The 13,990-nt window shown below is 42.9% G+C and overlaps 1 protein-coding gene across 1 annotated transcript in view; it reads left to right on the forward strand.

Moving 5' to 3' along the window:
* Positions 1–2,167: 2,167 nt before the first annotated feature.
* The window catches only part of PARM1 (prostate androgen-regulated mucin-like protein 1), a 100,630-nt gene continuing 88,807 nt past the window's right edge, over positions 2,168–13,990 (forward strand). The window contains exon 1 of the mRNA XM_054591580.1: positions 2,168–2,477. Coding sequence (XP_054447555.1) covers positions 2,435–2,477 — 43 coding nt within the window. The 5' untranslated portion in view covers positions 2,168–2,434. The remainder of the gene's footprint in view (positions 2,478–13,990) is intronic.

A 13,990-nucleotide genomic window follows, 5' to 3' on the forward strand; every position in this document is an offset into this window, starting at 1 on the left:
CACTTCTCTCTTTCCCTGTCTCAGTGAGTGGGGAAACAGGTTTTAATAGGGAGGTACAGCCCTGAGTCTAGAGGTAGAGAGCAGCTATCCTGGGAAATAACAAGAATCCACAGCAGACTTTGATGAGAGAGAAATAAACCATTATTGCTTATGCCTCTGAGACTTTGGGGTGGTTTATTATATAGCAGGATAACCTAGCCTACCCTGTCTATTACAACCTATTACATTCCCACAGCCTAGCACAGTGTCTGGCACCTGGTACGTGATCAAATGTGTTTTCACTAAATTGATAAATTAAAAGTTTTAATCATTAATAAAAATAAATGATTTTGTTAAAGAAATTATTTCAACTCTATTCTGTGTACAATGAAAAACCTTGGAAATTTTAACTGATTAGTATGTGGGTATCACCATCTTTTGAGTACCAAACAATCATCTTAGATATCAAAGTCAGAATCACATATGCTTTGCACTCCAGAGGGACTTCATTAAAGTTTTGTTGAATTTTAATTAAATCATTTTTCTGTGAAGTGGTTTTGAAAAAAACTTCATTTCTGTCATAGAGTCACTTATTTAAATAGCCCTATTTAAAGGCCCTTGTTCCTTATAGAACGGCCCTGCAAAATCCATCTGTGTGTGGTCCCTGCCTCCATGACAACCACAACCCAGATGCAGAAATTCTTTATAATCACGTAGATTACACCAGAAGCCGGAAGGACCTCAGGTCCAAAGCATTCAGAGAACAGGTTTAACAAATTGAATTTGCAGTTTCTCTGGCCATGGAGAAGAGAAGGAGGATGGGCACTGGTTGTACTAATATCTTTTACTTCTCATTCCAGAAGGAATCAATAAATTCACAAAACAAAAAAGAAAGAAAGAAGAAAGAAATCAAGAAATCAAGAAAGAAAGAGAAAAGATTATGAGCCCAGTTTTCCTTTCTGGTGGTAGAAGTATAACAAGTTCTACAGTGGTATGGTGATCAGAAAGAGGAATTGACTTTGTCACAGTTAAAATGATGAAGCCCATAAGACTGAAAAGATAAAACCTGAAGCTCTGGTATATGAGAAAGAAGCCACAAAAAAAGCTGTTCTCCGGAGCTATTAATGGTCCTAAACAAATAAATTCTTTTGGAAGGCTCTTTGATTCCTGTAGCTCCCTTGTTCTAGTGACTAGGGGACCACCGGGCTCCTAGTCATGTAGATATTAAGCGATGACGCGACATCTGGTCTGATAGACATGTGAAAAATAAGCAAGTCTAAGATAGTGGGTGGGGGTGGGGCTGATTAAGCAAAAGGTCAGCTTTGACCTGTGTGAACACACAGAACTTTTGGGCTTTGAAAAAGAGCAGAGAGCAGGGGATGACCCAGGGTGTCTTGACAGGCATCTTATCTGTATAGTGAGCCGGTTGTGTGACCTTGGTTGAGGACTTACACCTCTCTGTGCTTCCACTTCCTCCTCTTGAAAATGAAGCCATAACAGTGCCCACCTTGAAGGACTGTTGTGAGTACTTGACTTGGTCAAAACCTATACAGCACAGTTGTCCAGCATTTAGCAATGACTGGGGAAATGTCGGCCTTTGCTACTGTGGCCCTGTTGCACACAAACTGTTCAATTATGGACAGGGCCCTTACCAGCTATGCACCACTGAGCACATTCCTCCTCTGTGCCTTAGTTTTCTCATGTGTAAAATGGCATAATTATTACTACATAGGGTTGTTAGAAGGAGTCACGATACAACACCTAGGATGATGCCTTCCTCATAGTAATCCCGTGATCAATATTACCAGACATTAGTACCATGTCTTCCGGTGAGAAACCTAGTAGGACAGCTGAATTCCCGGCTCAGGCACCAGGAAGTGCAGTAGGGTTGAATGTGTGTGAGACTTTGACATGCAGGCAGGAACGTTTAGGGGAATGAAGGAAAAGGTTCTCTTACTTCGAAAGAAATGGGCGTGTTCTCTTTTAATACTGGGTTTGGCTCTTCGAGGTGACGCCTAACATGGCATACGGTCACTCCAAACATTTGCTGAACCCAGTCAAAGAGCAGGCCTCGGGAGCCCTAACTGTCCAGCAGAGGCCGCCCTGGGCCGGGGCTCCCGGGACCCGAGCGCTGGGAGAGGGAAGGCCAGGAGGAGGCCTTGTCGCCGCCACGGGGCCCAGTGGGAGGGGTTTAGGAGCGGCTGGCGCGGCGGCGGAGGCGGCCCCGGGCTCGGGCGGCTGGGATGGAGCAGAAGCGCGCTGAGCGCCGTAGAACACGCAGCTGACGGAGCCGTGCAGCGTTTGGCTAGCTTCGCCTCCGGATCCTCGCGGGCCTCCAGGCTCCCACCGCCGCCCGCTCGGCAGAGGAGGAGCAATCCGCACCCCGTGCGCTAGGTCAGTCCAGACAAACTCTCCCGCTGCCCGCGCCGGACTGGGCACCAAGCACCAGGATACCATGGTCTCCCAGACTCTCTTCGCTCTCTGCATCTTCACTGCAGGTACTCTGGGGCGCCGTCCTCCGGAGGGGCCGGGCATGGAATGGGCACCGGCGGCTTGCGCTGGGGTAGGGGCTGAAGCAGGGAGACTGGGAATTAAGTCCCCGCGCGCGGGTGGCCCCCGTGGTGCGGGCCTCCGAGGTTGCGTAAAAGGATGTGAGCCCTTGGATTGGGGTGATGCGCACCTTTGGAGATCCTGAAGCATGCCGGTCCGAACCGAGGGGGTGACAGGGTCCTTCCTGCGGCAGCCAGCGTCCCCACAAACTCCAGGCTGAGTTTGTAGAACAGGTGGCTGCACCATGCGTTCAAGCCCCGGGTGAGCGACACTGACTATGACTTGAGGCTTCGCGGTCTGCAGGCACGCTCTGCCAGAGTCGGGCAGCACACTTGTTGACGCGCTTGGACCCGGGGAGGAATTAACAATGGAAGAAGCCGGGCAGGGGTGGGGGACGGTGGGGATCGCCTGCGGGAAAGCTTTGAGCAGTGCCTGCGCACCTCACGGAGCTGGCTTCTGTTCACCAATCCTTGGCGGTCTCTGGTCTCCGGCGCCCTTCTTAGGGATGATGCGGCATTCAAGTCCCACCGAAGCTGCCCCGATCGGGTTCAAGCTCGCGATCACCACTGGGGTTTCCAGCGGCCCGGAGCCTCCAAAAATGTGTGCAATAGCAGAAATTGTTAACTTGGCTAAAACTAGGATTCCCCCGTTTCACCCACTGCCGCGGCACACACGCACCGTCTCGGGTGGCTTCCGCGCGAGCCCCTCGAAGGTCTCGCGAGCACCGACAGCCGGGGTCTGCAGGGAGATGAGCGGGAGGACTGAGCTCGGTTTGGTGGGGGCAGGAGAGAGATCAGGAACAGCGCTTTCAGTCTAGAGTTGTGATACCCAGTTTTGCAGAAAATGCTGCCGGACGAGGAACAACTGAGTATGGACAAGGCACGGGTGGAAACAGTAGCTCCTGTGCGCGGACACTGTCGTGTTTACATAACAATGTTCCAAAACCGCATATACAGGCCAAATGGACTCCTGCTCGTAGTCTGTGTGTATTTTTCCTCCTGAATTGCTTGGGTTGCTGTAGTTGTGGACACAAGTCGCGCTACAATCCCTTGAAAAGAAGCTAGGGGTTTCCTGGCAGTTCCCAAAGGACACTGCAGTTTTGAGGAAAAGTTTCCTAACCTGACGCTGTAGCGTGCGTTTTCCCTCTACTTGCTGAATGCCTGAGAAAAACCCCCCTTTTCCTCTCTGGCGTCTGCACAGTTTGGAGACGCGTCCGCAAGCGATTCCCGAACAGTCTCGGGTGACTTTGGCTGCGAAGCCGCGGTTGGAACTGGGAGCTCCCGGGTCCGGCAGGTGTAACGGCCGCATCCAGCCCCAGGGTTGCCCTGCGTGGCAGTTGCTCTAAGCCTCCAAGCCAGAGGTATTTTGGAAGCGACATGAAAGGTTCCTTTCTCTCTTCCCTAGAAATCCTTTCAGGAGGCTCAAGAGAGGCTCAGAACACCCTGAGTGAGACAGTAGAGCTAGTAGAGCTAGGTTTGTTTGCTCATTTTATTTCGTGGCTTGTCTTTTTATTTTTATCCCTTTAGCAGCGCGGGCGATGGACAAAACCAGGATTAATCCTACCAAGCTGAGTGGGAGCAGTGACATCCCGCCCTCCCCAGCCCCCAAGGAGCTCTAGATTTTATTTATTATTATTTTACTTTTTTTTTTTTTTTTAAAGCTAGTTTCAGAGTTAGGCACGCTATTCCGAGGACAGGAATATTGCCCTTGCTCACTGTCAGAGTGAGGCGGCTGGTGGCTCAGGGACCAACCAGCCAGCGAGCAGCAGGGCCAAGCAGATCACAGCCGCCCAGTTGAGGGCTCTCCTGACCTCTGAAGACAGTTAGGTTTGTGTGTACATCTCCCCAAGAGAGTGATGAAGCTTCACTCTCCTCTGTGCTTGCACCCCTGAAGGAGTCTGTTTAGGTGGTCAGTGTGGTGTTAAAGCTATTTGATATAAATACATCATGCATTTCTTTGCATCCCAAAGTAAAGTGTTTACAGACACTTTAAAAGAAGCACTTTTTAAGGAACAAATAGGTGTGTTGGTAAAGGAAAGAAGGTTGAGTGTTCTTGAAATTAAAGTGGAATGCAGGTTTCAGCCACTCATCCTGGAACTTATTTGGCAAAGCTCTAATTTGTTTCTGCAAGCAGTTGCTTCTCTGTTTTCTGCCCGAACCCCATGCTGCCCCCTCCAGGTTTAGAGGCTTCGGGGAATTTTCTGTAAAACCTTAAAGATGATACTATCTTAAGCCAGGAATGGGGTTTGGAAGAGGACACATTTTGTAGCTTAATAAATCAATATATACATAGCATTTCCTCCAACCTGCATAATGGACATTTGCAAATGTGTCCATTGTCAACCCAGCAAAAGGAGATCTCTATATTTACTTACTTGCATTTTTTTTAAAAAAGGAAGAGAGAAACATGTGCAATGTCTTCCGTTCTCTCAAAGTTAATTGTGCTAGAAAACAGCACGGCTATTGTCCAAGCTGTTCCCCAGCACCTCTAATGCAGGTACAAGACACACAGGAGTTCTGCCTACAAGCTAGAATACAAGCCAGAGCCCACAGGGTTGGGCGGCGGAAGCCGGAGCGAGGGAGGATGGCTGGCCACGGGAAGCTTCCATCTCAACCCCTCCCTCTCCCCGCTGGATTCTCTTCCTCCATTCTTGCCACTATCATTGCCACCCTCCCATGTTCTATGACCCAATTCATTTTTAAAAACTCCCTTATGGAGATATCTGAAATATACTGGAACTTTCAAGCAGCCTTTTTCAAACATTCAAGAAGTGCAAAGGAGAAAGAAACATAGGTAAGAGAGGCACAGATCCCAGGGATCCTACTTTTCCTGCTCTGGGTTCTGTCCCATCTGCCCCTGGTCTCCTCCCCAAGGACGCAGCTGCATTCCAGCTCACCTCACAGGCCTACTTGGGTCCTGGGTCCTTGCTGATCAAGACCAGGAGCTAGATTCCAGCCTGCCATCCTGCTAGAGATCCTGTGTGTGTTCTGGGCCTGTCCTAGCCCTTCTCTAAATGACTAACATCTAGAACACCCTCGTCCTTGAAGGAAGGCCCCACCCTACACATTTATGGCTTTGTTCTTACCACAGGTCCTGACATATGTCATAAGCATATTGAAGCCTTATCATAAATCTTTCATAAACATGTGAAAAATAAACTAAAAATATGCACACGCATTTACAGGAACAGCAAGGTTGCCTGTGGTTGGTTGGGAGTCTGGGTAAAAGGTTGTTTGCTTTCCTTTAGCCTGGTTACCTTCTGTTACTCTGAAGTCTGTGTCACAGTTCAAGGGGTGACACCTTTACCTGAGAAGATGGAAGCTCTTCCTTGTTACCTGATACACTTACTGAGGTAGAGTTGCAAAGTGGTAAAGCACAGAGATTCTGCAGGTAGATTGCCCAGGCTAAGTTTTACTGTTTACTGATTGTGTAAATTAGGGCAAGTAACTTAACCCCTCAGAGTTTTCTTATCTACAAAGATGGGGGTTTAAACTTCATAAAGTTGTTGAAAGTGTTAAATGACTGAAGATACCTACAGTACCTGGGACATGGTAAGCACTCAGTAAATGTTAGCTCTTGTTGTTTCTATTATTCTTATTAATAACGTTCACTGTATTTGGCACTGATTATGTCATCCTCTCCAAAAGCAGAGTTTATATGTTTGCTCTTTGGCAATGTAAATCAAAGAGCTCAACTAATATTCCAGCACAGTGCCAGCTGTTCAGGCAAACCCTAATGTGCGAATTAAGAAAAGATTCGGCTCAGCCTACTAAATGCCTGATTTGAAAAGGTTAATAACATGCCAGCTCAGATTTAGCACAACAGTCCCAAAAATGCTCAGTAACAAATAGAAGTAAAGTCTCACCAAGGACTTTATGTCTTCCACAAAGTCATTTGCAAACTGGTATGTTTCAAAAGCCCAGCTCAGCTAAACCTTAAGGTCAGGTTCCCAGAGACACAAGTTTTAGATAATTCAGATCAGACAACGTAGGTAAAGACAATTCACGATACCTGAATAATCCAGAATGGCTCTCTTCGGTACCCAAAATCATATCGACCAGATCATTAATTTAACGTGAGCATGTGGACCTGTTTTAATTATGTTTGTGTTTTTATAAGAAAAATGTTCGCCAAGTATTTTCATGGTTTGGTGAAGTCTTTTTTAAGCAACAGTTTTCTCTGGGGATTTGGGGAGGGTATAGCATCCACTGGAGAGAGACATTTAAATGGAGAAAAATGTTTAAAAAATGTGTTCAAGGGGATTGGTTGTCTTAACACCCAAATGAAAGGAATCCTGCCATTGCATTTACAACTGTTTGCTTTCTTTAGAAGTACCTGTCACTGAAATTGGATACGTTTAGGAAACAAATATTTTCTTTGCTAATAGGAACTGAATGATACAGTTGCTTGGAAAAATTAATGTTTCATTTAGAAGACAGAGGCAGTTCGGAAAAAGAAGTGGGCAAATAATGAGTCCATGTACCTTATGCAATGACAACTTTTTACTTGGCAATGCAGGGCTAATAGGTTATCATCTAGTTACTGTGCAAGCAGGGTGACAATAAAATAAGACCAATTTGTGTATGTAGTTCACAGCATTACTTTTTATAGTCACAGTTTAGAGATTATCTAAATGACAAGAATTGACAAAAAGACCCACAATTCTGATTTGTGGATTTTTAAATGTTCACCATGATCCTTTACAATGGCATAGCCTATTTCTTTTATCTGTTTCAATGTCATTCATAAAGCTTGAGATCTTTCCCATTTTATGAGTTATAGAAATCATTAAAACAAAATAGAAAATTATCTAATTCACTTTTTTCATTGGTGCAGGGTGGTATAATGTCGATAGAAAATAAGCTGTTTTAATTTTCTTTTGGCTAGTATTGCCAGATTTAGCAAATAAAAACACAGGTTACCCCATACAATTTCAATTTCAAATAAACAGTGAATCGTAAGTATATCCCATGCAATATCAGGACATGCATAAACTAAGTAATTCTTTGTTGTTTACCTTAAATTCAAATGTTACTGGGCATCCTATGATTAATCAAGAAACCCTGCCTTTGGCCTTTCACCTGCAGTTCATCTATGCAGTGGGTTTGATATTACAATAACTTTATTTTCAACCCTGCCTCACCTGGCTTTAGTTGCCCTGCACTGTTTCTTTAGTAACAATCTGTTGATGGGGAGACGCAGAGATTTTGGAGCAGCTCTCTCTCGAATAACAACTACAAGGATTAGGATTCAGAGGCAGCTCTCCAATGAAACATTCTGAATCTGACTGCTTATCCAGTAACAGTGCATTGTTGTGTGTTTCTGAACAATCGGTGGGAGTTCTGTGGCCTTCCTGAGGCTACATTACTGGACCCCTTTGTAACCCTTCCTTTTTACAGAACAGTATATTTTAAAGAGCAGCAATGTTCTCTCATAGGAGCTGGAACTAGAAGCCTTCTTGAATCCAACTGGCAGCTGATTAAAAAAAAGTTATAGAAGAGCTTTGGATTTCAAATCTCTCTCCTGTGCCAGGATCTTAATACATCTCACAAATATTAATTAGATAAGGTTTACATAATTCTTTCAGGATAGGTCTGTTTGCATCACTTGAAAGCTGTGGCTATATGGGCCCTGAAGCAGATATCTGACAGAATTTCAAGGCAGATTAAAAAAACCATTTAACGCCATTGGACTGTGGTGGAACTTTTTACCTTTTATACCCAAGGCAAAAATCTGTGAGTAGATAACTGTTAAGTGAGAAAAACTTCTGGGAAGTTACCAGGTATGATATTTAGAAAACATGTTTATTTAATACCAAATAAGATGAATGTAGAATACAACTGTGATGATAATACCTTCTAGTTAGAATCCAAATTCCAACACCTGACTTCTCTTTCCATTCATGAGGAAATACAGACATGGGAACTTTATTGCAGGTGTTAAACATGAAAAGGATTATAAAAAAGAAGTTTATACCTGTTTATTTTTGTGTTTTGTTTTTTGGCCATGGTTGTAAACTTTCAGCTATCATTTCGCCTTTCTATTAGTTAGAACATATATTTTCTTACGTGGGTTTCTAAAATATACAGGGGAGGGCACAAGTAGGTATACAGTTGTGAGTACATGAAACAGAGTTTATTCTTGTATTATTTATGTATTAAGTATTGTACTCTTTATTTGTATCATTTGTCATTTTATTATTTTTATTATTTTTTTATTACTTATGACCTATCTTTTAGGTAATGATGGCTGGTAGTTTAGCCTACTTTTGTCCACCTCTGTATGTCATCTTTTAAATTATGATATTCTTGCCAGCTTTGTGTAATCCAGAAGCATAACCTCATTCCTGGCAGAGTTCATTCACCCACTGCTCTATCCATGATGGATTGTTGCTGGTGCTATCTGCCTTTTCAGTTTCTGGTGGAAAAGATTTTGTGATCCCATAGCTAGACAGCAGAATGATACCACTATACTGGCATTGAACTTTCATTTGATCGTTACACGCTTTTCACTATATGATTTTTTTCTTTGTGCTGTGATATGGATCCTTTAGGAAAAACAATAACAATTATTATGAGGATAAAAAGATGCTCTCCTTATTCACTATGCAGAAGCTACAATGCACTGTCTCTATGTGTTTAGGGAAATGTCTAAGGCTTCAGTCAGCCTATTGAGTTAATGTCATGTGTCATATTATGAGAGGACTTCAGTACATCTCATGGTTACAACATGAGAGTGTCCCAATGCCTATTTGCTCTACAGAGGGTCCTAAAAAAAAACCTGGTGAACGAAACACCTCTCACTTTGCCTGGGAAAAGAGGCAAGTTATTGATGGATCACACTCTCTTCTGGTCATGGCAGTTCTTGCTCTTGATGGATCTGCTGTGTGAGAGGTAAAAATCAAGATGGATATGGCCATCATCCAACCCATGGGGAAACTTGGATGTTTTGACTTAAAAATCACAATTGTTGATGGAGAAGGCATGCAAGTGGGAAGACCCCTGGAATTCTTCTGTTTGAAAAACTGCTCAGGCAGGTCTGAGTAGGAGAAAGGATTATCAGTTTTTGAGACTAAATGATCAATCATTCATCATTTACATTCTAGGAGATGTTGGTGAGGAAGGAAGTGTGATATCAAATTACATGTGGAAACTGGATAGGAAATGAACAGTAGAAAGGGGCCACAGCCCCTTCCAGAAATTCTGCATAGACTACGTGGGAGAGGCTGGAGGCAGTCTATTGTATGAGGCAGAGAGAATATCAGAATGGGAGGGGGGTAATAATTAGAAGTCTTTGGGGACTACTAAAGACCAAACCACTCCCTTGGATGATGTTGCTGGGAATGGAAAATTTATTGTTTCATTTTTAGGGAGCAGGATAAGACAGTCCTCCTCAAATATATATGAATATAAAACATTTTAGTATGCCTTTTTAGTTTTGTGAAAGGTTGCAAATAGAGCCTTCTAGGTTTAAAAATGTGATGGCCCTTAATGACAGGTGATTAAAGTACCCTCAGCACTGCAATAGGTGGGTGAAGAATGAGAAAATGCCCTGAGGTGTCAAGGGGAACCCTTCTGCTGGGTTTGGATCTGTTAGCGAGGGCAGAGTGGCCTGGGCTCACTCACTTCCAGGCAGGCTTCCTAGAAGTGCACTTCTGAAAGAGTCCTATTCTGAGCATATTCTCCTTTAAATGCTCAGGAAGAGAAACACAGCCCTGATACTTCTCAGGGGAGAATGGGATTTGTGTTACTGTATTTTGCTGTGCATAGTGTGCGCCCTTGTATAATGCGCACCCTCTTTTTTGGCCCAAACTTTCAGGGAAAAAATCTTTAGTTTTAATTTTTTTAATCCAACTTTTTATTTATTTATATTTAGATCCTTGTTTTTTGTATTCTAAAGGAATTTTAGCATTGATTTTTGAACATATTACGGTACAAGAAATTTTATGTTACAAATAATTACAAAACCCAAGAACAGATACAAGGTATTTCAGATCCTACCCATGAATAATGTGCATCCTTATTTTTCCCTCAAATATTTGGACAAAATGTGCGCATTATGCATGGCAAAATAGGGTACTTTATATGAGAAGCAACATGGGCGGAAGGGGCTTTGGACTAAGACAGGCTGGCATGGAATGCCAATTCTGGGATCTTAGTTTTCTACCCTGTAGGGTTATAATATACAAGGAAGGCCATTGAGTAAACATTCGACAAGTGTTAATAAGCAGGTGTACCAATAGATAGAAGGTTTACTTTATTTTACTTCATTTGCTTATCTGCCGCCCACTACTAGATTTTAAGATACGTGAGAGCAGAATTTTAGCAATGCTTTGTCTAAGTAGTGTCCTCAGCACGGAGAACAGAGCAAGACATGTAATGAGTGCTTAGCAAATATTAGTTAAATTAATTTTTCACTGAGAACCTACGTGTGCTAAACACTGTCCAAGGCTCTGGAGATTTAGCAAAGAACAAAATAGACAAAACTGGACCCTCAGGGAGCTTATATTGTTTGAGGATGACTAATTTTGACTTGGGCAGAAGAAAACCAAAAGTTGACTATCTAGTCATCACCTCAAACTTAACCCGTCCAAATCTGGGCCGCTGGATTTCCCTCCTCTGAGGTTCCACTTGAATTCAGCCTTCCCCATCTCGATTAATGGCAGCTCCAACCTTCTAGTTGTTCAGGCTGAAAATCGTCGAGTCATCTCTGGATTCCTTTCTCTGAACACCCCTTATCGAATCCATCAGAAAAAGTATGTTTGTCCTACTTTTAAAATATATACAAAATTCAAACACTTGCCACCCGCCATTGCCCTTATTTGCCCAATTGCCCGCCATTGCTCTGGTGTGACCCACCTTCATCCGCCTCCCGGAATAATGCGGTGGCCTCCTCTCAGGTCCACCAGCCTTCACTCTGTCCCTGCCAAGGTCTGTACTCTGCATAGGAACAGTTGATTCAGTGGAAATGTATCAGATGATGCCATTGTTCTGTTCACAGTTCTGCAATAGCTTCCCATCACAGAGTAAAATTCCAAGTCCTTAAAATGATTGGCAACACTCGCTTCAGCTGCTGCCCCATCCATTCGTGGACCTGGCCGTCTACCTGTCCTCTGCTCACCCTGCACCAGCCACACTGGCTTCCGTATAGCGTGCAGTGGCTCGTTCCTCTGTCTGGAACATACTTTCTCCAGAATAGTATGGCTAATTCCCTCACCTCCTTTAAACCTTTGACCAAATGTCACCTTTTCAATGGGAGTTGGCCTGACCAACACTTAAAAATTGAATTCGGTGTCACTTGCCAACACCATATTCCCAATGCCCCTTAGCTGCCTCCTGCCTTTACTTTTTCTTGCACGTGAATCTCTCTTCAGCCCTTCGCCTCCCTCTGCCTCCCTGGGATGTTGTCGCTCGTTTACTGTGGAATCCCCAGCGCTAAAGACTACGTGGCTCTAAGGGGCACCCAAAGATATTTGTTGAACTGAGTGATGAAAATACATCTTTGAGGGCTGGCAAAAATGAAAACTTAATCTGAAATTTTCCTTCGCTTTCCCAAAAATGAGACATTAGTAAACTTGCTTACTCTCGGGTGCTTGTGTCTAGTGTTTCTAAGTGCTTTTTTGAAAAATGAGCCAGGTATTGAGTTTTCATTGAGGGTTACAAACACTGACCTTTAAAATCAGCTTTTTTGGGAACTATGCACATACAAAACACTTCTTGATAAAAATGTACTCCTTTTTATTTTTTGCCCCAGATATCACTATAAAATAGCTGAAACTTCTGAAACTTTCTGGCCAATTAAGAAAATGTCACCTTCGAGCTCAGCTAGAGAAGGTAAAGAGGTCTCCACTATATGAACACTTTTGAGCATTTTCTGAACAACTGGAAATAGCCTGATGATGAAAAGTTATCTGAGTCTGAGGGAAGCAGCACCAGCGATTTTCCCAGTCACGTGTGAGAAAGTAAAGTCAAGTCAGGCGCTGAGTGCTGAGAGCATGAGTCGGTCACTAAGAAGCTGGAGAATGGAATGGGGGTTTTCTTGGCCCTACAGACTCCGCGTTTTGCTTTCATTGCTGATTCAGAAACATGAATTGTGTTTTAATCCAAGCAATAAATAGAAGTAAAGTCCTGGCTAAAATCAAACCTATATCCTCTGAGTACCGTTATCAACCTTGCAGGGCTGACGTCCCTTGACACGGCTGCTGTTAGAGTCGACCAGCCTTATCCTCCAACAAATCCCACTGTACTCTCTGGCTTCAATAGGAACATTTGATTATTTAGCAGCTTCCAAAAAGCACATGAGCTTAAAAAATAGCACCATATTCATCTTGAAGCCTTAGGGATAATGGTAAAATTTCAGATCATATCAACCTGAAGAACAACTTATAAACACAAAAAGGGGAAAAGGTAATGGTTTATATTAAAAGCACGTGCCTTGCTTGTTCATCAAGGTCCACTTGTCCATTCCTGAAGCGAGAAGGCACTCAGCCACCTCGAAATGCAGCAGCATTGACGGCAAGCAAAGCAATGGCGAAGGAGAGCAACCCTGACCTTGTGCTGGAGTGCACACAGGAAATTTGTGTCTGGTGTCATGGGCAGGACACTGAGGACAGGTGGACCGTTCCCCCACCTCTCCTCAAGAGGGGATGGCATGTTCCCTGATTAAAAGGAAAAGCAGGGCCTAAGTTCTCACTAGAAGGAAAAGGAACACACATTGAACAGAGAAGGCTGCTGAAGGAGACAAAACATACTACATTCCTGAGAATAGAGTTTCAGTTTCGAGGGTTATCAGAAAAAGGGGAAGTGTGGTTTTTGAGATTCAGACATTTACAGCCAATTTTTTGTTAAAAACAAAATTAAATGTCATCAAGTGACAGTTGTCTCTTGTTTTTATAACAGTTTTTAAAAGCAGCATTCAAGCACTGATTTTTTAATTTTATTACGGAAACTATAAACATACACAGAAATTGACAAGAATATATCCATCATCCCTCCAAACCTGATTTAGAATTTGTTTTGGTTTGGAACTTTTACAAGTATTACTATATTGGAAACAATGTAAATGTCTAACTAAAAAGTGCTAATCAGATAAACTAGAATACATTTAACATTTATTCAACCAGGCAACACTAACCAACTGCTTAAATGAAAGAGGTGGTTCATTTATGTACTGACAGGTAAAAATGGTTACAATATATTAAACTAATTTTGCACACTAATATTTCACAATACAGTGAAAAAGTAAGCTACAAAATAAAATGTGCACTGTGATGAAATATTTAAAACATTATGCTTATGTGAGAAAATGGTTAAAAAGGATACAGTAGTTTTCTTTGGGTCAGTTTCACTTTTTATGCTCTTTTGTTTGAATTTTTTTAATAGTTTATATTGCCTTCATAATTAAAAAATAAAGATACAATTAATATTTTAATCCCTCTTTATCAACAGTTAATATGGCTGTA

The sequence above is a fragment of the Pteronotus mesoamericanus genome, unplaced genomic scaffold, assembly GCF_021234165.1.
Source record: "Pteronotus mesoamericanus isolate MK-2021 breed Mesoamerican mustached bat unplaced genomic scaffold, CSHL_Meso_final contig_130, whole genome shotgun sequence".
In the NCBI taxonomy this organism is placed as follows: domain Eukaryota; kingdom Metazoa; phylum Chordata; class Mammalia; order Chiroptera; family Mormoopidae; genus Pteronotus; species Pteronotus mesoamericanus.